Source organism: Cataglyphis hispanica, chromosome 6, assembly GCF_021464435.1.
Source record: "Cataglyphis hispanica isolate Lineage 1 chromosome 6, ULB_Chis1_1.0, whole genome shotgun sequence".
In the NCBI taxonomy this organism is placed as follows: domain Eukaryota; kingdom Metazoa; phylum Arthropoda; class Insecta; order Hymenoptera; family Formicidae; genus Cataglyphis; species Cataglyphis hispanica.
In genome coordinates this window covers 2,293,936-2,318,761 of record NC_065959.1, presented here as the reverse complement: position 1 = coordinate 2,318,761, position 24,826 = coordinate 2,293,936, and the positions used below count along the sequence as shown (strand labels likewise).

The following is a 24,826-nucleotide window of genomic DNA, read 5'->3' as shown; positions in this document are numbered from 1 at the left end:
TTATGATAATTAGGATGGAGAAGCAATTAAAATTAGTTACAAATCAATTTTAGATTACTTATCTAAAAAACATTTTATTTTTGAGATATTTTGTCCCGGAGAAGAATTTTATTTATATAAATTATTTATTATAAAAATACTTTTCTAAAAGAAAAATTAAAAAATATATGTAAACCTTAATTTTTTTTATTTTTATTTGTTGCATATAAATATGTATTTAGACTTTATTTTTCATGTACTTGGCGCTTTTTATCCGTTTTAAGAAAAATTTATTTTTATTATATAAATATATTTTGTCGTAAACAGTCGTTCGATGCAAAACACACTTTTTAAGAGCATAACTCGTTGAAACTTTCTTTTCGACGGATGAACAAAAACTCGTCTCGCGCGATTCTAAAATGTGAGAGCGTAAAAACATGACTCGGCTATATAAATTCGGTTGAAAATTAAGCTGCGAATGACGAAGTACATTCCCGACAATGAGTTATTGCAGTCGCGTGTCACACTTTGGTGTGACCGCAATATTTTTATGTAAACATGCATAGTTTTATATTATACAAATTGACAAGAATTTTACGTAGATTTTACGAGATAAAAATTTGTTTTTAAAAAAAGATAACCATCTCTAAAATTACTTAGGATCTCTTATTCTACCCTCCTTAATTTAATATGAATTGTAGTATGAAATTCTTCCTTTATTCAAACTCATATATGTTTTTTTCACGTATAAAATTAATTTAGTAATTAATTAGTATGTGTGTAAAATTGTGTCTTTCTAAGAATTATAAAAATACATATAAAAAACAATCGAGATTTATATCAGGAACTTTTGTTTCTTGAAAAGAAATGTTCCACTTTTAAAGATCGGCCTTCACAAGCACTATATAGATCTATACTATTATTAAGGCAGATCTCCCTTCGCAGACGTTTTTTTCATGGCTTTCCGAGCCTAGTCTTTCAGAATGGAGCAACAAGTGTTATATTTTACGAGGGTTACCTACCCTCTAAGTGCGTAGATGTGCTCAGAATGAACCCGCCGTTAGACTATTGAGGGAGAGAGGAATACCCGAAGTTCTGTTTCGTCTATGAGACTCGAGTAATTTCGGGATAAAATTATTCTCAACACGTATATCCTCTACCTCAATTTCATTATTGTTCGACATCTCTACGTGATTTTTGTTGAATGAAGGATAATATCGCGCGAATCATCACTTCGCAATTACTCCCGCAGCGTTACTGTAATGCGGTTGCAGAAAATTATTATATTTCTCCCTGATTGCGACGTAATATAAATGATGTAATTGCAATTTGTTTCATAACATTTGCATGATTTTTGATTAATAGAATTAACAAATCGCTTTTATTTTGGTATTTATTATTTTTATAAAATACTGTGCTTTGCCACAGTTATCATATGTATTTCTGTGTTTGTCATTTATAATTGATCGATAAATTCGATATGAAAATTTAAGAATTAAATGAAGAAGAACGAGTTATATTTCTCCAGAGTGTTCTTGTTTTCTATTTTTTAAATAAAGTCGAAAAAATTTCTGAAAAGTACTATGAATTTCGAATATTTCGAATAAAGTACTATCAATTTCCTCATATTAACTTTCATGATATATGAAAGCTTCTCGTGTACTTTAGAATAATTATGCACTCGTGTTGTATTATCTACTTCAACTGCTCTTAAAAACCTCGCAAATATGAACTTGCGCTTCTTGCGATCTATACTGCAAATAATATTACAAAAGCATACTTCGCTTTTATTAAAATACTGCAATCGCAAAGGCAAAATAATTATCTCGCTACGACAAACACGTGAAAATTAAGAATAAATTATAGTAAATTTCGTGTGTCACGTACTAATACATAATATTAGCAAAATTAAAAATAATTCTGAATCTATTCATTAAAAAGTTTTTTTTTCTTGCTATTCTAATAGATAAAAAAAAAAAAAACAATAGATGTTGCCACGTCTTTCATATATGTATTGTATTGCATTGATGATATCCTACAGATATCTTATAGATGCTTTGAGAGAAGTACAATGAAGTGAAAAGCAACTCAGCTTCTATTTTGTCGAAAAAGAAGAAAACATACGGACAGACGCAAGAGAATGAAATGCCAAGTTCCCGAAGTGAATAGCGAACCGCGAAAGAATGTTTCTGAAAAGAACGTGCAATGTGAGACCACATCTCATTAAAGACTACTACTGTGTCTCTCACGGTTGCATCTCGATTCAATTCACGATGTTTTCTTCGTCCCCAACAAGCATGATAGTATAGAAAAATACACTTGCGTGTACCATATATGTACCACTCAGATATTGTGCAGTCCTCGTCTGCACAAGCATGATGAAACAAGATAACAAAATGCATTTATTTTCAAAACTCATAGTTTTACAATTTATACAATTTGTTTTTTTGTTTTTTTTTTTTTTTTCAATTCTGGTTCCATTTTTCTTTGCAATGAAAAATACAAGCTGTCTAATAAAGCTTTTTCTTCATTAAATTAACATTTAAACGAGATAAAGAAATGGACAAAGTTACGTAATTTACCAGAAAGACGCAATCACATTTGAAATAAGATTAGCGAAAGTTTTCGTAATCTTGATACTTCGGAAACTTTAAAAAGAAGAAAGTTCCTTTTCTCTGCTGCATCTAGTTAGAGTTTCGAGCTTTGGTTAGAAAAGGCAACTTCTATTCTTCGAATTCGAAGATAACACTAAGACCACGAACTAATTTATTTATACTGCGAACGCTATGGCAAAAATGGAAATTCTGCGTAAAGCAACAAAGAAAAGCCACAGAAAGTTTAGTTGTTTTATTATGGACCCGTTCAGTTTAATGAAAATTCCACAAGTTTTAGAAAATCTCAAGGAAAGATTATTCGGAAAAAAGTATGTTAAGCAAATGGAAACACGTTCTAGTTATCAAGCAACGCCTATATTTATCAACTCTCTTTCGCATTATAATTCCAAAAGAATCGAGAGAGTCGTGATTTAAAATATGCTTTCTCATCTTCATCATCTCAATCACATTCACCGAACTTTCATATTCACCGAAAAAGAAAATGAATGTGCATGTGTCATACATGAACGGTGTATTCGCCAAAAGAAAAAGATAATGGACATGTACACAATATATACGGTATTCGGCACTGCGTCTATTATCAATCACCGTATATAGTCACACTCCATGCCATTGTTAAATGTTCAAAGCGCAAGACTACTTATACATCTCTTCTGAACCAATAAAAAATATTTTCCTTCCTTCCGACTTGCAAACAGACGTGGATCCATCAGAAGTAAAATGCTATTTCAATCGATTTCTATCCATAAGTAAAGTATTACCTAAATCTTTGTAAAATAATGGTCGTTATTTTTGCATAATATAAGACATAACATATATATTGTGCAGTAAAAATTGTCACAAGTCTATTCATCCCGTGAAAAATCCTCCGGATTATATATATATTTTTTATAAATGCAGTCTAACTTAATATTTTTCATACGAGGTTAAGCACGGAATTTAAAACACGCGATGTCGAATATTATTATTTCGGTGCATGCAAGTATTTCATAAAAGATTCGTAAAGGAATAATATCACTGTTGAATATTTCTCCGCGTACAATTTTGTTTTTAATCCAAAAGATTAAATCAGATATGTTTAAGAGAACAATATTATATACAGAAAATACTATTTTTAATTAAAAATAAGAGGATGAAAAGATTAATAATGTGTAGAATTAAATTGAATATGTAGAATTAAATTAAATATCCAAAATATATTATATAATATAAAGCAAACCGTCTCTTTATTAGAATATATGTGTGTGTGTGAAAATGCACAATCGTCAAATATTTTTATTCAGTTGCAATTCAATTGCTTGCTTTAAATTCATCTATTTTCATTGATGCGACCTACATATCTATATCTTAAATTTAGAATTATGGAAGAAACTGCGCTCATCTTTAAATTCAATGAAAAATGAGATGTGCTTCATAAATGGAAAGTAAGCTCATCCGTCATGAAAATCACGGAAAATTTCACTCCAACATTCGTAGGGAATTATTATCAAATTACTGACATTTTTATTCAATTTCCTGAAATCGAGTAAATGATGTTTACATCCTTTTCACCTCTCACAAATTATATCGGAAAATATATATACACAATGATCAATAATATTTATTGACAATTTATGTTGTTATTTATAAAATTTAAAACACGTCTCTTGCAAACAGAAAGTTAAAACTTTATATTAGATGCTGTTATTGCCAAAAATTGTTTTTGAAATTAATAAACGTAATAAAATAATTTTTAACACAAAGATGTACATTAAGATGTAAACATAAATTGTAAAAAAAAAAGTTTAAATTCATAAAAAGAGCAAAATATATTCTGTATACGACGATTTCTAAATATGACGATTTACGTTGGCAGTCTTATTAGTTAAATCGTTCACGAATGATGTTTTAAGTTTCTGCACTATGACGTTTGGATTTCGTTGGAAAAAGTAGGCCGCTTTTGAAGCTTCATCGTGGAAGCCTCATCGTCCATCACCAGGGAATATTAGTCCGAAGCGTCGAGATCGCTAATGACTTCCGCCTGTTTCGATTAAACCGGATTTATTGCCGCGCGACGCATAAACACAGTAGTGCATCGCGACTGCAGGCGCAACAAGCGGTCGGAATAACTTCGATGAAATGACACAAATTCACCTTCCGCGTAAGAAAATTATTTTCAGCGGTGCAATAAATTGTCCAATCCCAAATCTCATACGGCGCGTAATAAATCCGTAAGAATTTATCGCAGCGTAAAATTTCTGCATGCAACGGAAAAGAAAGCATCGCAGAAAGCGAGCAGAAGGAAACGTAACAATTTGCAAAAATCACAAGTGATAATACGGAGTTGAGTAATAACAATTTTGAGAAATGATTGATTTTGCTAATTATATTAATTATAATTACTTTTAAAAGAAGAAGAATTAAAATCACAAAAAAAAATTAATAATCCTTTTTTAGCTCTAATATTTGCGAATAAAATATTTTGATTGAATTCATGAATCGCGTATCTATATTTGCGAGAGATGTTTGTACACTGTTATTTGAACGAGTAACAATGATTTGCCATGCAAAAAGTTCATTTATTCGACATTAAGGCAATTTAAAAATGGAAATATCAAGTGGAAAATACAAGCTGCCTCTTTGCTAAATAAATTTCGAACAATTTGCAAAGAATACTTAATTTCTCGTATAATGTCGAGATAATGGAAGCGATAAAATATATCGTGATTTTTAACAGTGAGTCCGATTCACCGTTCGATTGAAAATAATTTAATTTGACGAAACTGCGTGCGACGTAATAACGAATCTCGGAAGCCATTCAAGAAAAACACGTGTCGAAATTGATTTCACATAAACGCACGTGTTTAACACCCTAATAAAGTAAAAACAGCGCCAGATGCGCGCTCGATCACTGTAAATAGGTAAGGAACTGAAGTCTTTTCAGCGAAACGCAATTTAAAAGTAAAGCAAATAAGATTGATAACCAGGCGTTTATGTGAGAACGGCAAAGAGCGTCTCTATGTGGAACGGAAAGCCAAGGAAGTAATTTCATCGAAACGCATATACGTTGTCGGCCATTGAGTTTGTCCGCATTAAAACCATTCCTACTTCACTTCCCTTTTTTCCCTTTCGTTCCGCTTTTACCTCGACCCACTTACCAACGTGCCGATTGAAATCGTCCGTTTTTTTCATTTAAACCGGCAATCGTGTCGATTAAAGAGGAAATACACACGAGATAACCCTTACATGGGATGGTACTCTGGAGCGATCTCTCCTTTTACAAGCAATTTATTGCAAAAAGCAAACGATTAAAGTATTAAGAATATCTTGTATAATTTATTAATTATATAATATGATTAATATAAATTAAATATAAAATACTGTTTATATACGCGTATTAATAGAATATATAAATATTATTAAAGTTCTAAGATTGTAAAACATTCCCGCACGTTATTTATCCATCCATCTATTTCAACAAGAAATAAAATAAAAATAAAATAACTGTGGTATAAATATTTATTTAAAAAAAAAATTGATATATTGATTGAGATCACGCTGTGAGCCACAAAAAAGGAATGAAAAAAATATCGCATACGCGCTTCAATTTATTCAGCAAGGGATTTCGCCAATTTGACGAACGACGCGAAATCTCGTTATTTTCGCGATAATCAGTGAAGTCTACGACCACCGCGAGCGGCAGATAGGTGAGAAAAAAAGGAGAGAAAAGAACGTTGTTTCGAGAGCAATTTGCCTTGAAGCGCCACGCCAGCACTCTTTTCCTCTTTCTTGCTCGCGTTATAACGCGAGGAAAGGCGAGAAAAGCTCTGGCAAACGTTATAAGAAAGCAGATGCGTTTACCGCACGCTCGTATACGATCTTTTATCACATACTTTATGCAGAATGTACACACACACACACACACGCACATACACAAACACGTGATCTTCTTTGCGAGCAATGGAAACGAGAATTTTCTTCTGAAGCGAGCCTTAAAATGCGCAGAGCATTTCGACGGAGAAATCACGAGTAATCATCATGAATTCATTATAGCGATGAATCACTCGCACGTTACAAATACGGCATAGAAAATGAGACATCTCTCCGTCCTCTTTGATCTTTTGAGAATTTCGAGATTTCAAACGATGTGTAAAAGCTGTAAAGTGCGCTAAACGCAAACAATTATTCACAGACAGTACTTGAAGTAATCAACAAGTGAATGACTAATTTAGACTTCTATCAGCGTATCACCGCATTATCTTGTTCTCGCGACATGCGGATAATGCATTTTACAGCGCATTCGCGTGATTCGATCTGCATTATTTACAATCTCGTAAATTCGCAACGCGTCGGTGAATGATAATCGCGTGCCATGACGAGCACACAAAAATTTATCTGCAATAAAATTATTATCACACGAGAGTCTAATGTATGTATCGAATCGGCGAACAATTTTATTTAAGAAAAAAAAGATTTCTCTTTCTTAACCTCCTATCATTATTAACTTGCCATCGAGAAGAAAATAAATTCGCGTGCACAACCTTTTTTACGACTTTAAACTTACAATTCAGCGACGTAATAAGTAACTGTCAAAAAAAGACGAGAAGACTAAGAGATTAAATTCTTCCGACGTAATTGAGAAGTCCGCCCAATAGAATTAACCTTTTTCCTTCATTAATGAGTCGCCATAATCAACCTCACCATTACATATTTTGAAACGCAAAATTGACGGTTTGTTTCATTTAGCAATTAAAACTGCACGTTTTATTTTGTGTAATTTTATTCCGAAATATATATTATGTAACATATAAATATAAGAAAAAAAAATGTTAATTATAATGCATGATCTATGTGGATATAAAAAAGAAAATACCAAATTTCGATTGTAATTTTAATCACAAAAGAGATCTTGAATACCGTACTTGTTATTTCACAGAAGCCAGTCGCAGTAGCTCGTAACGTTTAATATGAATAAGAGAGCTTTTGTTTAATGAACTTTTCATTACGGAAACCGTTTAGAAGTAAAAGCTATTATTTGTTACAACTATTTAACATTCAACCTTAATGATGTTGGTAATTAAATATCGAATTAAAATTGTAGAACAATAAACATCTGCTTTGTACATTTAATAGCCTACCTCTCGGATTAACAAGCAACTTAAAGAAAACGATAGAAAGGAAAGATAATTACTTTTTTTCTGCGTTTCACAGTTTTAAAATTCTTACACAAGAATACTCACGCGCGCGCGAAAGCAAAGAAAATCTTATATTCGGATTAAAGTGAATTGATAATGACCGGCTTACACCAATCAAGCAAGTTCTAAACTTCTATCGGTGAATTGAATTAATGCGCTTAAATCCATCTTAAGATAAGTTTTCTAATTGAAATCGAAGAGAGAGAGAGAGAGTCATGGATATATCATGAAAAATTCGATAACAAATTCTCCTGATAATATAATTGAAGAGTAAAGATGACGGGAAGAAAAATAAACATTAACTATGAGTATTTTCATCAATCTCGTGCCGAAATAAAAAAAAAAGAGAAATAGGTTTTAGCTTGCATTAAACTTCTACAAATATCACGCTAGTAGAATTAGAGCTGTAATGAGTTATCAATCCAATATCGAATGAAACTGGCGGAAAATACACTCTCTTCGTCAACATTTGCAATAAATTTTCATTACGGAACTAATTATAGAACTCTCCTACACGAAGCATCGTTCACCGAGATTATTGTGACGACTAGTTGTAGCAAGGCGATATTTGAAAATTTCACAGATCACTTCGTTCTTGAATCATTTTTTTTTTTTTTTAGAGACAGATCGATGCGCTTTTTTTATACATATATTACGCGAGCGTAACGAGCGCACAAATGACCGCATTAAGAAATAATTTTATTTTTCAATTTTACGCGATGTGGGATAAAGATATATCTAACCTGCCAGATACATCGAATTTTTTTGTCAGATATGTTTTATGTTAACCAAGATTTGTATGTACATATAAAGAGATTTATATATCTTTTTTACTTTATTATAATTTTCAACAAATTAACAATGTTCTATTTAACGGTATAATGAAAGAAAAATTATTTAACAACTTGTACATATTTTTGTCAGAAGAAATTTGTAAAACAATCTCTATTATTGTCACCCTGACATTTTCCCTCAACGAACAAACTTGTTCTGCAGAGACGTGACATTTTTCATGAGCGATAGCACGCACTCCTGAGAAAGTAAATGATTCGCTTACGAGCCGGAGCGCGAGGTCAATTAATCCGAAGAGAAGAGCGACCCACCAAGGGGATTAATTAAGCCGAATTAAAGCGCTATTTAACAGAGTCTGGCATGCGCATAAATGCGAAGCGTATAGGCTCGACGAAAAAAAGACGCGGCGAGTCGGTTTTGGTTGATTGACCGAAAGCGAACGACTTGTCGTCGTCGTCGTTGTCATCGTGTTCGTTCGGTCGTTCTCGTCGTGTCAGCTTCGACTCGTTTGCAGCTGCAAATTGTCACGGCAACAGCGGGGCTGACGTCAGCCTCTCATAAAAATAGGCGCGTTTCTGCTAAGACGGCCGCCGCGCGACTTTAATACAATAGACGATGGGGCCTAATTAAAAACATGCGGCGTACGAGTCTTTAAACATCGTCGCTGATTAATTGGTGCAATGATGCGAGCTTTAAGGCACGATCCTTGGAATCTCGCGGCGGCAATGTATCGCGAGGTCGATGCCACGACGCGATCGCTCGTACGATCGTATCATCTAATTAGTGTACGCATTCGATCTTCAAACAAACAGATTTACGTCAGCAAATTCATAAAATGTTTTACAATAATACGAACAAATATATATAAAAAATAACTCGTTTTCAATTAATTTTTTTTTTTGCAGGAAAATAGCTATTATAAAAATTGGTAGAAAATTCAATAAAGGAAAAAATTTTACAATTTCCATATATTTTCAAAACATTTTTTCTGTAATTTTCTGCACATTTCATATATATTCGATGTATTTCATAAAATAGATTTATTCGTAGAATAGATTTATTCGTAGAATATTTTTATTTCGTAGAATAGATTTATTTTTTTACTACCCCAGAGGAAAAGGGTGAAAGGGGGAGAGTTTTTTTCATAATTTCTTTTATCAGTACGATATCCATAACAGAATATCTGAAATGTTTAAAAATGTTTCAGAATCCATAAAAATGAGTGTATATATAATATATCAATATATGTATGATAATAATATAATATTTTCAAAGCTCTTTTTACTATAAATAAGTATCGATAACAAATATATACATTTCCCATTTTCAATTTTTACATTAAAATTGTCCATTCATATTACATATGTTTATTTTGCCTTATCTCGCTGCATTTATTTCCGTGAAAAGCCACTTAAGCTAAAATAAAAAAGAATCCGTTTGTTATACAAACCCGGAGACGCTAGTCTCAGTAAAAAAAATTACGAATCTCCCCAGCGGCAGATAAGTAGATTAATTATACGCCTTTTTAATCCGCTTTTCAAAATTAAACAAAGGAAAAAAATGACGATTGAAACACAAGTAGAGACACGAGCCTTAGCGAGCGACTTACCGACTTCTCCGCTGAGAATTAAACCGTATTACGAGGTCGAGGGTGATTTTCGCATTCTCCTATCTTTTCCTCCCATATTTTGTCGCTCTTTATATCGAATATCGAATGCGAAGCAAACTCTCGAAACAAACAACCGGCTAGCTGTCAAAAAGTGGCAGGATTTTATTGGAAACCCGAGCAGAGAGCAATAAGCGACGTGAACTTTATCGTATATTTTACAATTTAGAAGTTTGACATGCTCACAATAAATAATGTAAAATCACGTTGTATATCATCATGCAGCCACCTAGGCGACCGCATCTAGCGACTGGTTGTCCACGTGTTTCGCGACAAGCTAAACGTGCAACGGGCGCAAACAACTTTGCGGATCGCTTTTCTTGATGTATGGGCCTCCCGACTTTGCACGCGATATATTTTATTATATCATATATCTTATTTACGTCATGTGCTGTGCTTGTTTGTCAGCGCAAGAGCATTCCATTAATTCTCAAATCTTTTAATCTACATATTTTAATTTTTAAATCTAGAATTCTCTCAAGCACACATATTTATGATTCATAAAATATCGATTGCCTTAGCTTTCAATAAATTCGTATATTAATAAACGTCTTAAATTTTTATGTTCAGCATATAACGTATAATATTATATAAGTTAGAGATAGTTAGAGAATTAGTTAGAGAATTAGTTACAGAAGAAAAACGAAACTAGATATCTAAAAATTAATAAATTTGATGTTAAGTACTTCTTGAATATAATCGAGAGAATCCTATATTTAAAATACTACGTATATTATTTATCTCTTTAAATATTTCAATACTACGCAAATTATCAATCTTTTTGAAACATCATACCATGAGTCAACTACAATTTCATGATAAACGCTTTTAAAAAAATTGCGCCAAAGTGTAGCTTAGTACTTGGCGCTTAAACTTTACGCTCGCGTATAAAAAACTTAGTATCGCAGTATATACCATGTCGCAATAGAGTACACGCTGCGTCTCTCAATTACATTGAAATGGAGAGATAAAAAGAAGCGAGAGAAAAAAAGAAATAAAGACGAAAAAAAAAAGAAATAGGAGAGAAGGAGAAAGAGAGTGACGTGAAAAACGCATCGTGCGTTGCGACCTGCTGTCTGGTTGATGTAAAACTCAAATGCGGCGAGTGGCCCATAAGTGCTGGAGCAATGCGAGTCGCGATGGTCCACCTTGATGCTCCATCCGGGCAGAGGCCCCTTGAGTGAACTGACGTATCTCACCGCTAACAGTACCGCCGGCAATACCCTTGGCAAGCTCTGCTCGTGGTGAGGATCGCCCGGCGCGATCACCGCCAGCTTGACCTCGCCCTTGGACTGAGTCGTCCGTGCACCGTCGACGCACTTCCTCGCGCTAACAGCAATCGGCATCGTCATCGTCGGCATCATCATCGTCGTCATCGCTGTCATTGTCGTTGACGTCATCGTCGTCGCGCCAAAGTCCGCGCAACGACCGACGCACAGACTTGATAAGATCAGCGTTAATCGCACCAATACACCACTCGCGCACCACCGTTTTCTCGTCCGCGATGCCATCGCGTTATGACCTTTTCCTTTCTACCTCTCGTCGGAATTATTATTTTTATCTCTAATTATTGCACATCACGCATTTGCCGGATCGCGGCCGATACCGCGAGACGAGTCACCCGCGGCTGCTTACGGATTACGATTAGCTGTTCTTTGCACTTCGGTTTCATTTCGAATCCCTTTCACTTCGAGCATTTTTTCTAACCGCAGTATACGTTTTATGGGAATGTGCTTTCAACATGGCACACAATTTGCATCTTGTTAAACGTCTGACACGCAATAACGAGCGACAAGATTATAAAAATATTGTAAGTTGTTCTTGCTTGTATAATATCTTGTTTAATATCTTGGTTAATTGTATTCTTTCAAACATTTCTGCAGAACAAAATATTTTTCCCGAAGAAGTAGTACACACAGATCGTTGTTCCTCCGATTTTGGCAGACGCGTTATATGCACGTCTATCTTCGTTTGCGGCCACTCGCAATAATGTATGTAACGCAATACGCGCCTCTCCATTAATTACTTTATACGAAAATTAATGTAGCTAATTTCACCTCTCTCCCGAGATGCCAGATATCATCCTCCGTCAAAGGGGTCCATTACAGGCTCCCGTATGTTCCAATTTAACTTCGATGTAACGATAATCATTAGTAATCCCGAGCATCGTAACTTTATTAATTACAAAATACGCGTGTTCTTTAGAAGCTCGATCGGATGCGGAACTAAAATTAGAAGGTCAGAAATTTGTCCTGATTAGCCTCTCATCGCCACATACATAATCATAGCCTGTATTACATGTCGTAACTTGATGCGTTTACTGTTGCAGAATTTTAATTTGCAAAATATCATTAACTTTTTCAACCGCAAAATCAAACGAAAAGATCGTTCGTCTTCCATCTAGAAAATACTGTACGTAATATGCAAGAGTTTGCTTTGCATATTTAACAGTATTATCCTAGGAAACGCGCTTCAGAAAATGTGGCAGACAGAAATGACCTTCTAATAACACAACAAATCGTTGCCACGTACATCCCTAATGTTTCCCTAGCGTTTTAGCGGAGTAAGTGAGTTCGTGCCTGCATTTCTAATAAAGATAAGAGTAAAGTCATGTTTTAATGATCCCAGCTCTAATGCACTTTTCAAAGTCTTCTTCCATAAATATTCACGTTTTAAAATTACTGATTTCCAAATTAAAATTAGCTTATTTGCACCATAAAAAAATTTAATTCGCATTCGTGATCTTTATTTTAATTTTTTAAATTTAATTCTTTCGAAAGAAAAAATTATTAAATGTTTCTAATTACATCGAATGGCTAGAACAAGGGAAAAGTATACATTCCTATTACTTTTTCAAATAAAAATAATTTTTTAAAGTTATTAACTTAAAATATAGAATCTTCTAAAAGTTATATTCTTCTATAGCTTCTATTTAATTAAATTTTCCGGAATTTCCACATAAAAGCATGTTAAATTAATCATGATTGAATAAACACGTGAATAAAACTCATTATATTCATACACTCAAGTGCCTAATTTGATTAAAGTAAGTAACTGATAAATTAATGACTTCGTGCAATAAAAATACTCAAAACAATACAAACAGCTGATTAACATGTCCTTGGCTCGAGTTTGCTTGTGCTATTTCTCGTGAAATTGTAAAGTGGCAATTCAATCGCTGCATGTCCATTTTCGGGTAGTTTTTCTTACATTGTGCGAAGCAGTAAGACACGCGACCTAAAAGCCAACGACAGACCTTTCACTCCGCGGAAAAGTAAAGAGGGTAGATAAAGCGTAGATAAAGCGTCTCTGAGGGCTTCTCTCTTGGTTGTCGCGCCGGGCTCTCTTAGCGCAGGAATGGGAACGCACTTTCTTGAATTAGGGATGGAAGAATATTATTACACGAGGCAGACAGTTTGGATGAACGGGACGTACGTGACCGTGCACGTCAATTTTCCCCATTCTTCACGATGGACGCGCATCATGTAACTTTCAACTCGCAGCTGCTATGGCAAAATGTAATCTAACTTGAACGCGGATGTTTCATAAAGTGTAATAAATAACACGCGAAAGACTCGCTTTCAGATTGTGATTCTTTTATCTTTTGATAATTAATTTTATAACGTTTTATATATATAAGACTACATATGTTCTCTAAACTTTTTAGAAAAATTGAAGCTGCTTATCGACATATAACGTTAATAGATATAGTAATATATTGTATAACATATTTATTGACGCGAATTATATCATTCTCTGTTGCGATAGTTAAGGATTAATTAAGGATTAATAACTTTATTTCCACCTACAACCGATATTGTAATGCAATTTATGCTTACGTTTTTATAATAAATACCTTGATTCGCGCTGAATATACGCATGAAACGAGAGCAAAATAAATAGTAGGATTATATTACTATTTTAGTCACATAACACACAAGAAGGCGTCAAAGGAACAGATTTACATTCTACATAATCCAGTAGGATTTTCATCTGTCTATTAATATTTTATTCCAGTCACGGTATTAGATCAATCTCGCACATATATTTTATGCATAGATTTTGCGCAATAAAAAATATATAAATTTGCTAGAAATATATTCGGAAGAAATTTCAAATGATACGAATAAATTGATGCACCAACGATACATCGTAGAAAAAATTTGTTTACATAAAATTTGTTGTCGTTACACTCGTGTATCTGATTAATGATTCTATATTAAAAATAATCTTTTGTTTTTGAATAATCGTTACGCTTTCAATAAAGGTTCGTATAGCAAACTTCTGCATTCACGCATTTTACGAAATTGGCATTAATCGACTTCGATGAGACGATGTAGAGCGATGGATTTTCGCAAGATATTCACTCGACGATTAAGGATAAGACGTCGCTCTCGAAGTTTCTAATACGACCGATAATGGTTTCATTACAAGAGTTAGACGCCTGTCCGTAAATGAAAATTAATCACAGATAGACAAAAATCCGAGTCCGGGTTACTCCGTCGAAACAGACATCAAATTGACTTTTCGGAGTTAATTGCAAGGATAGCATTCATTCTCGTGAGGGGAAAAGTCAAAGTTGAACCCTAAATTAAAAAAACTTTGCATTGTCAAAGAAAGAATTTGAAACAATGCAAAACAGTATTTTTTACATAGTTGACAGAAAGAAAATTCTTGAGAGAAACATGAGATATATAAAATGTGCGCTTTAATATTCGTTTTATTTCATGTACTTTCTTCTCTAAACTAAAAAATTTTTCTTACAATTTTCCTGTATATAAAAGAAAATAATTTGAAAATAGAGAAACTATGCGCTGAGATAAAAAAATTTGACAGAGAAATGAAAGATAGATAGAAATATTTTGGACCCCGAACAATTAGTTTTTTACTGAAAAACCGTCAAAGAGAGGTAGACTAAACGTGTGTGTTTGTTCTCGATATTTAATTAAATTTTTATAAAATTTACAAAGGATGTTGCTGCAACAAGTGGCATACTCGGAGAGCTTTATCCAATTCTCTTTCGTTCTTTGAGATTTTATCGATTTATAAAATATTACCGTTTTAGTAAAGAACTTCTATAACGAGAGGAAGAGACTTATAATTAACCTTCGACGGTACTTTTCGCTGTGAGCAATTTTGAGTAAAAAATATGAAAACCTTTAAAAATGAAATATAAACCACATCAGCGATGAGAAAAATGAACGAATTAAATCCACGAGACAAGAGAAGCTTCTTTGAAAACAAGGGTCAATATCGCGGGCAAAAGAAAAAGATGGCAGAAATAGAGCATTCGAAAAGAACTCCTACTCTCTCCTTATTCTTGAAAAGAACAAAAATTTCAATTTTTAATTTTTACCTTATTAATAATCCAAAGTTCTTAATGGCGAGAAAATGCAAATAGCTTTTTGAAACAATTATTATCTGCTGATTCGATAAATTTACAACCTAACTAAAACTAGAACTTTCAAAAAACTCATGAACGAGTAAAACGATTCGTTATAACGATTCGCATGCAGATCACGCGTTTGATACGATAAACGATTATGCGTATCGATTATATTGTAATAAATATTATTACAAATATACATACCAACCCCTATCTTATTAATAATTTTCTGCATTTGCTAGTTAATTAATAAACACCGAAGCAATGTGATTAATATAAACAGCTTTGTATATAATTTACGTCGTTCTGCGCGCAAAATTTCGATTGGTTAATATCATTTAATGTACTCGTAACGGAGAAGCATTTATCACAATATAAATAAAATAATCGTATTATATGTATTTAACGATATATGTATAAAGAGGAAGATAAAAGAATCTTCATGGTAATTACATAGAATAATGCAGATCGCAATCCGCATTATTACACCACAATTACTCTATCAATAGACTTGATTTTATATTCTGAGGCCAATAACGCAAATTTGTACTTTGGGAATAATCGTACTTTACTACACAGCACCATTTGCAATTATCGTGGAGTGGCACTCTTGTATTCTCGGCGCAAACTGTCAAACTCGGTTGTTGCTTGTCAAAGTTCAAGCGGAAGAAACGACGGATTAATTATGATCGGAAATCGCAAACAGGCGAGTTAATTAGCAGCTGCCAGGCAATGCGTCGTTTGATTAAATCACGATTGGGGTTTATTAAAGACCCGACGCCGGAACTTGCGTTCTTCTTCCCTCGAAACGAGAATACAAGAGAGACGTCCAAATTAAATATTACAATTACCGAGGAATCCTAACATCACACTCACAAAAGGAAAAGTGTTCGCGTCGATGCTTTTCATTAATAAGTTTAATTAAATCGCTACTGTCTACAAAGAAACATGATCTATTAAATGATATGCAATCGAATTGCGCGTTCGATGGCAATGGGATATTAATTCGCGAAACACGAATGCGATCGCGCTGCGTAAAAATTGCCATTATGACGCTTGTCATTCAACACTGCTTCGCTTTATGCATTTGCTAGCCTGAATTTTATCCGCGTATATCGTGTGAATATCAAATGTGCGAATCGTCAAAAGCTTTAAACAGTGTTTGAATGGCGTACTCTACGCGCAGGTATTCATCCGGAATGTGCATCGTCGACACAAAATAAGCAACGGATATACCAATGCAATATACACACCGTACCTATATGGAACTCCGGAAATGCTTACTGCTATCGATTTTATTTTATAGGACCGTCTTCATCGCCAATTATCCTGTCTATATCGACGAGCTCAGACTTCAATAGAAACTCGCTTACGAATCTAAAGCAATTTAATATCGAAGTATTATTACTTGAATCATATATATCAAATAAAAAAGTTACATAACATTTTTATATTTTATTTTAATAGCTCTCTTTTTAATCGCAAAGATGCGTGTTTTTAATTAAGTTATTAAGACAAATCTTATTTTATTCCGCTAATGTCATTATTTCCTTAAATGCCTATACAAGCACGTATCGATATCATTCGCGATATAGTTAATCCCGTATCTAGTCATGTTAATAGTGACACATGCCTCGTGCAATTTAATGCAATTTAATTGCGCATTCCGATAGAACATATGATTGCAAGATATATTAAAAAGGTGCAAAAACGTTTTTAACGAAGACCATCGCGTTATCATAAAATACGTCAAAAAATCGTTTGAAAAATGCTTGACGCTCGAATTTACCATGCCATAATAAATTTGCACGCGAGATGACTCTATTTCATATTCTTCAACTTCGTGGTTCGTATCTGTCACGTCTATCTCAACAACTTCTCTACTCTCAAATGTCCTGTCATCTTTCAACAGCACACTCGGCAAGTCGTTATACGACGTCCCGAAGCAAATATCTAATGTCACGAAGCAAACTCCTGGAATACTTGCAAATGCGTGCTTTCCACGCCCTTGAAGAGAAAAGTTTGAAGAATATATGTCGTTTTCAATTTTCATTCGGTTTCTAGAAAGTAATCAACGCGGCAAGTTCAATCATACACAAATACGTATTATATTTTGCTCATACAACTATTATGCATATAACATGAGACAATTTAATAAATATTTTAATAGAAATTATAATGTTTGTATTGTATAAAAAATTAGCGCATATAAAAAAGATAAAAGCTCTACGTTCATACAGGTTCACTTGCTGCAAAATTTTCATGAATATGGAAATCGCAAAAAAAAAGAAAATACATAAAAAAGATTAAATTAACAAAAAAATATATATATATATATAAATAAAAGATATGTGCTTTTTGCATTTATTTTTTCATATTTATTTTAAAAATTATATGTAATTCTTATCTACTTTAAATTTTAAAATAAAAGCATTGAAAATATCTAAAAATTTCATCTAAAAATAAAAAAATGATTATATATACCGAATAGCGAAATACGCGAATAAAGAGTGCGCAAAGGAGAATCTAAGTAAAGATTCCAAGAACATTATAATATACTATATTATTTAAAATATAAAAATACAAATAAATTTTGTAAATATAAGAAGCTAAAGGCGCTTTTTCCTAGACGCTAAATCAAATGAAATAGAAATTCTTAAAAAGATATCCATTTAAATCCTCTTGAAAAATAAGTATATTTTCTGGATTTTTTGCAGCGCAACGAGCTGATAGAAACTTTTTATTTTTTTTATAATATTAATACAATATTATTAAATATTTAAAACAAATTTTCAACTTAAAAAAAAATTTTAAAGCTATGCGAATATTTGCAGATTTATATTTTCATGTATGGTGTGAATGAAAAGGCGGGCTACAGTCGACGGATTGACTTCAAATTTTACATGCAAATTTCTAATAAAATTCCGCATCTGCTAATGAAGCCGTTTTTAAATCCAATTCTCCATTTTTTTTTGTTATAAATAAAAAAAGATACTTTTTTTTCAACACGCCGCCATTTTTTAATTTTTTTTTTTTTTAATTTTGAGAAAATGGCTTGGATAGCAAATAGCTATTAATGTTTAATAAAAAAACTTGTATTTTTGATATCAGATATGATAAACGAACGTTTTCCTGTTAAATATTTGCAGAGTTTCTCCAATCTTATGGTGTACAGGAAATTTCGCATAACTTCCCAAAAAATTTCGCATAACTTCCCAAAAAATTTTTTTTAAGCTAAAAATTTTTATTTAAGTAGTTAATAATATCGCATTAGAATTGTAAAAAAATTAAAAATTTTATTTAATTATCAAGCTGTTACGCTACAAAAAAAGTCTAGAAAATGTACTCATTTTTCGAGGTCCCCTAAGAGATATACGTGAATATGATTCTCTCAAGGCTTTTCTAAAAAGTAAACACATGTTCTGTGCATATTTATCAAAAGTGAATATCAATAGAAGCTGTGTTAATTAAAATATATTTTTGTAATCTTTTTAAAGGAAAAATACATTTTCGGTAGATTCTTTGTTTATCTTTAAGAATGCGGATAATAGTGCAAAAAGATCACTAAATATTTTCTCGTTTCTTTTCCAGTCTGATTGCAGCAATTTCTATCTATGTCATTCATTTTCTGAATCTGTCAAGTGCACAAAGTTTATAATAGCTTGCCACATATCATTTTCATACCTCGCGTATGAGTGTATGAATACATATGCATTTTCATTCGACACACGTACTTCTCGAAAGAGATTGCGCCCCAACGTTTACACGTGTCCGCATTTCACCATATAACACGCAACGCAAATATAATACGGGGCTTCTCGGATAACTATACGGTTCGAATAGTCTCGTGACGAGATGGAATAACGAGATGGATGTCATTGTTACTCTGACATTTTATCATTTTCTCCTGTAATCTTTTTAAAAAAGATGCAGAAAACGAAAAACGTGAAGAGTATCTGCTTGCGCGACGCAAAAAGCGTCACTTTTCATTAAAGAAACATATTTTGCACATTTCTATTTATATATATATATATATATATATATATATATATATATATATATATATATATATATATCGTCAAAGAAGATATTTCCTCCATATCGCTCTGCGAGATTCACGTAAATCGGAATTAGATTAAAATTATATTACATCGAATTGCATGTACGAATCGTGCATATGAAACTCCGAGATACAGAGGAATCGTTCAATGAAATTTACTATAATCGACACATATAACCGAATCTTTAAGATTTCGTATTGAAGCGCAAATAAATCTTATTTAGAATCTAGCGCAAGGTTGTCCGGAGGAAAATACAGCACTTTGCAGAAAATTTAATCGCCCTTTCTCGAGACTTATGAGTAATGTTGTTCATTTGATTAATTATCGCCCCGACAATCAGATTTCGACTATGTACATTCAAATATATTTTAACATTCGGCAAACTGCTCAAAGCGCAGCGTTTATCAAACTGAGAGCTTCGAATTACATAATCACGTTTAAGTTGCGGGAAGCACGTATGGACTAATTCCTCTATAAGGGAAGTTAAACAACCCTACAGGCTGTCACTTACAGAACCATCTGCCTATATCATGAAATTACATAACATTCGCATAATAAGAAACATCTCAGTATCATCTATGTGGATGTGCAATGATTGTGAGAGAAAGATATTTTGCATTCTAGATAAAGATATCAAAAATATTTTTTACAAAAGATACGATTCAATGATTTAATTCCTTTTGTTCATATAAAGTAACATAATTATTTAATAAAATCCTCTATCGTTAATTTCTGATAATTGTACGTACATATATAGTTATAAATTAAATCAATGACTAATTAAAATTAATAATCATTTATTGATCATTGATTATTGATCATTGACTTTCATTAATCTTCTGTTTTTATTGCTTATTTCAACTAGTACACTTTTTTGTATAAAGTTAATAAAATTTAAAATTTCAGTTTATAAATAAGATAAAATAAATTATATTTACGATATTTTTTAATCGATTATTCATTGATACGTTCATTCTAATAATTAAACATACTGCAAGCCCAGCGTTCAATATCAGCTTTGTATTACACAACTCTGCTTTACATATGACAGTCACGAATTGATCCCTTCGCAGGGCGAAATTAAACTACCTTAAAACTTTTATAAGCGGCAAGGTAGGATCGTATAAAATTCGCATAACGGATAACCGCTGAGCGTATCAATAGCGATCGGTTCGCGCGCTTTATCGCGATGGCGAAAAAAGGGTATTTCGAAGCAAAGTAAAAGCTATCGTGTATGTGTGTATACGAATATATTTACTTCCAATATAAGCCACAAAAAAAGCAAAAAGCGAAAGGTCCCTGAGAATTTATTACCATAGCAGCTGTTCTCACGTCAACTCGTGTGTGAAAGAAACATTAGCACAATTTTTTATGACTTACATCGCGCAATAATCTGTCATTCGTTCTCCTGATTAATTTTGGTGAAAAGAAAAATAGAACAATTTGTACGAAAGCGATTGCGATTTCGAATATTCATCAAGCATAATCGTAAAAAAAATGTGACGCGTGAAAGTAGCTAATGCATCAGTCGACAGTTTTTTTGGTATTATAATAAAAAAAATTTGAATATATAATTTTTGATAATTGTATATAATTGTAAGTTTTGTTTTTAGCATTATTATTTGTAGCATTATTGTTTACTATAACATTTATGTAAAAATCCATGTTTTGAATTTTTTGTATAATTAAAAAGAATTAAACTTAAAATGATACTATAATTATAATTTATAATATATTTTGCATAAATTTTTGATAAACTTTATAAATCGTAAATCAATCTATTTTTACTTTAATTTTTTCAATCATAACTCATCATAATAAATCTACAATTATTGTATATATCAAAAAGAGATCAAATTTTTTGCAATAATGCGAGATATATGTTTTCTACAAAAAAAAAAAAGACTCGAAATATTTTGTGACGAAGAGTTCAAGATGTTATTACAATTAAGATCAGTTTTCCTTTGCTCTTCACGAGGTTCGACAAGCGAAACTCAAGCAGACTGATCAGATGGCCCAAAGATCAAGGATCCGGATTCTTTTCCATCTAGACGGAAAAGCATCTGTTAAGTCCAGCGGAGAAATGCTGTCACGTGCTTTCCGATCAAGAGAGGCCGGCAAAGAAACAACTACACGCACGGACAAGCAATTTCGAGCTCGAGATGTTTTGATCCCTTTACCGTAAATAGAGAAGAAAATCTCACGTTATTATTATCGAATCAAACTGATGTTCCTTTTAACGGTGAGAAACACGCGCGCGTACCGAATCATATCTTTCACAATCGTAGATGTATCGATATATTCTTGTATCGATTCGGCATTAGGATCACATGTCTGTGCATGACGTTTTCTAGCAGCTCACTGACAAGAAGCAATTTCCTCACTATATCCGACTACATTTGCAAACAGAATCAATCGGATCACCATCTCGCGAAATTTTTATTTAATTATCGCGTCACGAGGTATTGCACGCGTCGATACCTCTCGGAGGTAGCCGGTCCCGGGAATGGACCGGCGATAATTTCACGATCGAGATCGATCGGCGCGCGATCGGGCTGTTCGATCTGATTCCCGATCTCTCTACTCTCATCTCTCGAAGTAACTCATCGTTCTATATGGTCCATAGAACTACCGCGATCTATGATATCTGATTCTTTTCGATCGATCGTTATCTCGGTCTTCGATTCGCGCTCTCTCGGAGCAAGCTCAGAGCGCGCGATTGAAACTGAGAGCGAGCCGAAGGAAAGCACCGCGCTCCAGATCACCCACCAAAGTCGACAATCGCTCCTCCTCTCCGTTCTCATCTTCTCTCCCTTTCTCTCTCCCTCTCTCTCTCTCTCTCTCTCTCTCTCTCTCTCTCTCTCTCTCTCTCTTTTTCTCCCTTCGATTCCATCGCCCTCTCCTTCCTGCTCTGTCCTTATCCATCTCCCGATCTGTATGTCTATCTATCTTTGCCACTGCGGTCTCTCTTTATCGCACCCTCACATTGCGCGCAGCCAGCTTGCTCTAGGCGAGCACGAGATACATCACTCCGAGATCGTGTAGGTGGATGTCGTTGTGCGCCTCCACGAAGGTAGATAACGAGGAAGTGGAACGCATGCGTCGAGATCCTCGATACATGCACACCACACCTTTCATTCCGCACCGAATCGCCACGAGGCATGGACCAACTGTTTAGGTCTTCGAAAATCAGAAGTGATAGCCGATATTTATCTTCTACGCATTATTTTCTTTCGAAAAATATATGCGCCCGCGATTATACACCCCTAAATTCACGAAGAATTATCTCAGGAAAAGAGGGTCTTTAGGGTATTATATTTTTTATAGCAGAAGTTTTATAAATCAAAAGAGTTTTATAAACTTTATGTGAAATTTATGGATTAAAATGCAATATAGTTGATTTCTAAATAACTAAAATTCTTAATTACGTTCGGAATTTACTCCTGAGAGAAAAAGAAATACAAAGGTGAAAGTGAAAAAATTGCGACGAATAAATAAGCTCAACACCTTGTTAAGAAAAGTAAAGAAAAATCAATTGTTCCTACACACAAATTCGTGATAGAATCTGAATCGTACAATATTTTTCAGCAAATCTGAGATCTAGAGTGAAAACAAGAAAACAGTGTTCTGTAATATTTGTAAAGTCTTATTATAAATCTTTAGATATTTTGTCTCTCTTCTATTTCTTTCGTACAAAAATTGTACGAAAGAAATAAAAATGTAATGTCTCTAAAGTATTCAAATTAAAACTTTACGAAATTGAGACAACATCGTGATCACTAGAGATGATGGAGCAAATTTTATCTCGCCTACATCTAAATCTCGTGTTTTAAGAGATGAGAAAAAGAGAATTTGAAAAGCGCTAATATATCTCAGCAAAAATAATAATCGAATATTCCTTCGCGTCGCACGTTTTTATCGATAACGCACCATTTGCTTTACATGCATGTCTGTAAATATTGATGGAAAAATAGATTTTACAATATCTGAAATCACCACATATTCGATGGAAATTATTGATAAATCATTATTATTGTGAATATTGCAATCATTAATCTCTCGCGTGTATAACTCCTTCCCAAATAAATTTATTATGTATCAATTTCCGACACAGATACTTTTTACAAAATGTAACGATATTTTAAAATAAATCAGTATAAATAAAAGTTTTTATACTGATATTAGACTTATGTATAATAAAGCCATTATTATTTATAAAAAATATATATGATGATATAATACTAATATATCAAAATATATAAATTTTGTATATAATTTCATCATTAAAAATGTGTGTAAATATTTTTAAACCTGAGATTATTCCCGATTAAAATCTAAACTCTACTTTCATAATCATATGTTTCAAATGTCATGTGTTCTTGTATCCATCATACATCAAGGTCAACTCTCTGATTTTCGAAGTGAAAAAACTGTTGAATAGTTTTACGCAAGAGCCTAGTCCTTTTATCGTTCAAAAATAGCTTCTAATTAGATTAGAAAGAGAGAGTTTATCGTAGAAACACATCTGTTATAAGCAATATTAAGATACACTTAGATGTGAGAATAAACAGATTGTGAATACAGCAATAAAATAATATTAATAGAACATACCTATAAAAAAAAAAAACAAAGAAAAACTGTTTGCTTTCAGTTGAGAGACAACTGAAACTTTTAAAAATATTTAAAAATATACCCGTATATGTACGACAAAAGAAATACCTTTCAAACTGATCATTCAATAAAATTTTTGTTGAAAAATAATGGATTCTAAATTAATCAAAAAAGTCATAGGCGGAAATGTAATAAATCTGCGATACTCCATATTTTGATCAAATCGGAGCATATATGTGGATACATTACATCGCATTCGATAGTCGTTAAAGATTTTTCTTAAGATTCTGTGCCATTTCTTTCGACAAATCGAAAAAACTTAAGAGCATTCGCTAATGTCCTTATCATCAAAGATGTCACTTTCGACGGTACTTGCTCTCCCGAGCTTAATGTTCTCATGACATTCAACTTTATATATATCGTAGTAACGCAATATTATGCAGCACACGAAAAACTGTCATAAACGCTTATTTGCATATATATTGAACGATAGTTCAATATTAAGAGCACATGCAAATAAGCATTTTATGCATAATTTATCG

At 33.0% G+C, this 24,826-nt stretch overlaps 1 protein-coding gene across 4 annotated transcripts in view; it reads right to left on the bottom strand.

The window, feature by feature from the left end:
• LOC126850176 (atrial natriuretic peptide receptor 1-like) overlaps positions 1 to 24,826 on the bottom strand; it is an 85,246-nt gene that overhangs the window by 55,891 nt on the left and 4,529 nt on the right. For 2 of the 4 annotated variants that reach the window (XM_050592875.1, XM_050592878.1), the window contains exon 1: positions 11,296 to 11,752. The exons of the other annotated variants lie outside the window; for them this stretch is intronic. In XM_050592875.1, coding sequence (XP_050448832.1) covers positions 11,296 to 11,737 — 442 coding nt within the window. In that variant the 5' untranslated portion in view covers positions 11,738 to 11,752. Of the gene's footprint in view, positions 1 to 11,295; positions 11,753 to 24,826 lie in introns of those variants that run through there. 4 annotated transcript variants of the gene reach the window in all.